General features: G+C 32.2%; 2 protein-coding genes across 2 annotated transcripts in view; both read right to left on the bottom strand.

The window, feature by feature from the left end:
- Positions 1-817: 817 nt before the first annotated feature.
- Positions 818-1,762, bottom strand: or70a13 (odorant receptor, family 70, subfamily A, member 13). The gene is given in 1 exon segment (NM_001128585.1): positions 818-1,762. A coding segment is annotated over 1 exon segment (945 nt).
- Positions 1,763-3,221: 1,459 nt separating this feature from the next.
- The window catches only part of or70a4 (odorant receptor, family 70, subfamily A, member 4), a 2,335-nt gene continuing 2,064 nt past the window's right edge, over positions 3,222-3,492 (bottom strand). Inside the window, exon 3 of the transcript XR_015519734.1 lies at positions 3,222-3,492. This exon is cut by the window's right edge and continues 58 nt beyond it. The gene's annotated coding sequence lies outside the window, so the exon portion shown is untranslated.

Below are 3,492 nucleotides of genomic sequence, written 5' to 3'. Positions count from 1 at the left end.
GATCATTTAAATGAGGTGCACACTTTTGGTTTCATTTTGACTGCTAAGCGCTTGTTCATACTTCGCGCGGCTCCCAAACGATCACTCTGTGCCACAAACTGAATATGATTTACAACTGTATTACCTGTTACTCGCAACATATGTAGGTTCTGTTCACTGTCGCCCTCTCTATAACAGCTCATGGTCAGCAGGTCACGGCACGTGTGTTTTTCCCATCCGTGAAAATATCATTATATGAAGACAAAAATGACATTTTTAGGTGAACTATACCTTACAAGTACATTATGTGACTCATTTAACATCATTTGGAGGTGTCAATGTCACTGAGCAACATATGTGAAACAATGAAAAGACTCGTGCAGCCGCCTTTTCTTCTCTCCTGTACTTGAAAATATGATTGACAGAATCGTAGAAATGCTGGATTAAGATCGTCTAGGGGGTCGAATCGAGATCGCAATCTTTTAACGATTAATTGTGCAGCTCTCTCTCTCTATATATATATAGTAATTTTATTCACAATTCACAAATAAGTGCATAGTTCACACAAAAAATGTAAATAAATTACTTATAATTTACTTAAGTTGTTCCAAATATGAGTTTCTTCTGTCAAACACAAAAAGATAATGTAAAAACTGAAAACTTGCCAATGCCATCGGAAAATGTATAAAAAAATAAACAAACAAACAACAACAACAAAAAACTTCATTTGTGATTACAGACAAAAGAAACTCATTTTTTTAAACAAATAAAGAGTGACTAAATAATGAGAATGTTTTTATTTTTGGGTAAACTATCACTTTTATGTTGTAAAATGATGTTACATTAAAGAAGTACTTGTTTTTCTGCGGCAGAGTTTAACAAACCTCTGCCTTATCTCTTTGGTTTGTAAACCATATACTAAAGGATTTAATCCTGGAGGTACAATATGGAACATTATACTTCCTAGTTTCCTGCTTTCAGCATATTCAGGAAACCGATGAAGGAAAATAAAAATGGCTCCAGAAACAAACATGATTAGGTAAACAGCTAAATGAGTGCTGCAGGTTTTCATGGCCTTGCTGTTGAGTGCTTTGTTTTTGCTGGCTAAACATACAGTGGCAATCTTGACATATGTTATAAATATAGATATAGCCGACAGGCAGGCCACAATCACAGAATAAACAACCCCAAATGCATTATTAATACTTACATTTTCACAGGACAGCTTAAACAGTGAGGCATTATCACAGAAAGGGTTTTCAATTGTTGATCTACAGTGAGATAGACGAAGAGTCAGTCCTATCATAACTGTCACCACAATTATTGCCAGTCCCCAGGCTGATGCTGATAGTTTAATAACCATTTTATTGGTCATTATAGCTGTATATCTCAGTGGATTACAAATAGCCACATATCTGTCGAAGGCCATGATCATTAATACATAGTGACATGCTGCTGTGAATACATGCACAAAATAAGCTTGAACAACACACTCTGTATATGATATATAACGCTCTGAGGCTTCCTTTAAAACGTCTTGCATTAAGCGTGGCAAAATGACAGTGGTCCCTATTATATCATTCACTGGCAAATTACAGAACAGAAAATGCATAGGATCATGAAGATTTTTCTCTGTTGATATCAGGAATATAAGTGTAATGTTTGATATCATTGCAAAAATGTAAGATAAGAAAAGTACAATAAAAACAGGCTGAGATGACTGGTGTGTAACTTTCAGTCCCTCTACTAGAAGAACGCTGTGTCTGAATGTCAGGTTGTCCATTGGCTGCAGTACAAAATGCCTGTAAACAGTAGCAAACGGTTAGCTTATTTATATATTGCATTATTTTTTTTTCATTAGATATATAACATTTTGCAAATTAAAGATATGTCATTGCTGTGACTGAGAGAATATTTTAAAAATATGAATTACTTACTGTGACAATATTGTCTCTTAACACTATTATTACAAATGTATAAGCTAAACTGTTTAAGTTACATATATATGTTGATTTAAAAATGCTTAAACAAAAGGTTGCCTAATGTAAATACAGCTATATCCAAGTTCAGAGCAGTCTATATACAGTACATGAATGTTATTTTATAATTGTAAATGCTATGATTTGTCTCAGTCTCCCTTAGGTCCTCGCTGTAATGATTTAGTCATACACTGTGACTTGTAGTCCGTTCTAAAGGTTTCTTCTGTCATGCTTTCCTTTTATATGAGTATTCAGTTTAATCAACGCAATAGAGAGAATTGTATCATAGCATCTGTTGCCATGAGAAAGGAATCTGTTTTTTCTGCAACTCTGGAAAGAGGCCATTTCAAAGTTATTTTTAGTTTTTTTGCGTTTGGCTTTAATATGTATGCATTTTGAGTAAAATTATCATTTTTTTGTTACATAAACTACTAATGATGTGTCTTCAAAATTTCGCTTCTAGTCAAATTGTTACAAAATTCACAGGAGTATTTATATTTACCCCACAAGCAGTCACAAAACCTGAAATAAAGAGATCCAATACTAAGTAAAACGTAGAATGGAAGAGATCGAACCAAATACCTGTGTTGCTTCTTGCAAATCTGGTTTCTGGTTTACAGGTATATATATATATATATATATATATATATATATATATATATATATATATATATATATATATATATATATATATATATATATATATATATATATATATATATATATATATATATATATATATATATATATATATATTAATAAGTTAATAAAGCATTTACCAACATACATAATCATTAATATATGCCTGATTAATAAGAATTATAAAAGTTAATTTAAATAGTTTATTAATCATTTACTTACTCATTCTGAATGATCTTATAAACCAGGGGTCACCAATCTTGGTCCAGGAGGGCCGGGGTCCCTGCAGGTTTTAGCTCTAACTTGCCTCAATACACCTGCCTGGGTGTTTCAAGTATATCTAGTAAGACCTTGATTAGCTTGTTCAGGTGTGTTTGATTAGGGTTGGAGCTAAAATCTGCAGGACACCGGCCCTCCAGGAACAAATTTGGTGACCCCTGTTAAAAACCTTCAACTGCTCAAATAAAATTGGTTTGTAAATAATGTAATATTTAACTTAGTAATGAAAAATAAATCATTAGCAAAGCATGCAAATACAATTATTAAGCACATTATAATTTTGTTTATAAGTCAAGAATTCAGCATTTGTAGCTGCAGTTATAAATGACTTACTAACACTTATTTATGCTTAAAAGATAATTAATTTACTTAATGCTTTAAGTAAAATTATTTATAGCATGTAGTTATTAATAATAGTTACCGCATTCTTCTGTGGTTACAAACTAAATAAACCTCATTTGTTACTGTTTAGAACCAACTTTTCTAAGACTGTATAACAATGGGATGGATTGTGGACAGTCATGGCTTTTGGTACCTTCTCTTTCATAGGAATACAGAAGGGGGGAAACTGAAACATGCTATTGAAGACACTGCAAATGTGAACACATTAAATATC

This window comes from Danio rerio, chromosome 21 (genome assembly GCF_052040795.2).
Source record: "Danio rerio strain M-AB ecotype USA chromosome 21, GRCz13ab, whole genome shotgun sequence".
NCBI classification, from domain to species: domain Eukaryota; kingdom Metazoa; phylum Chordata; class Actinopteri; order Cypriniformes; family Danionidae; genus Danio; species Danio rerio.
Note: the sequence above shows the minus strand (reverse complement) of the source record. Positions and strands in the feature narration are given on the sequence as shown.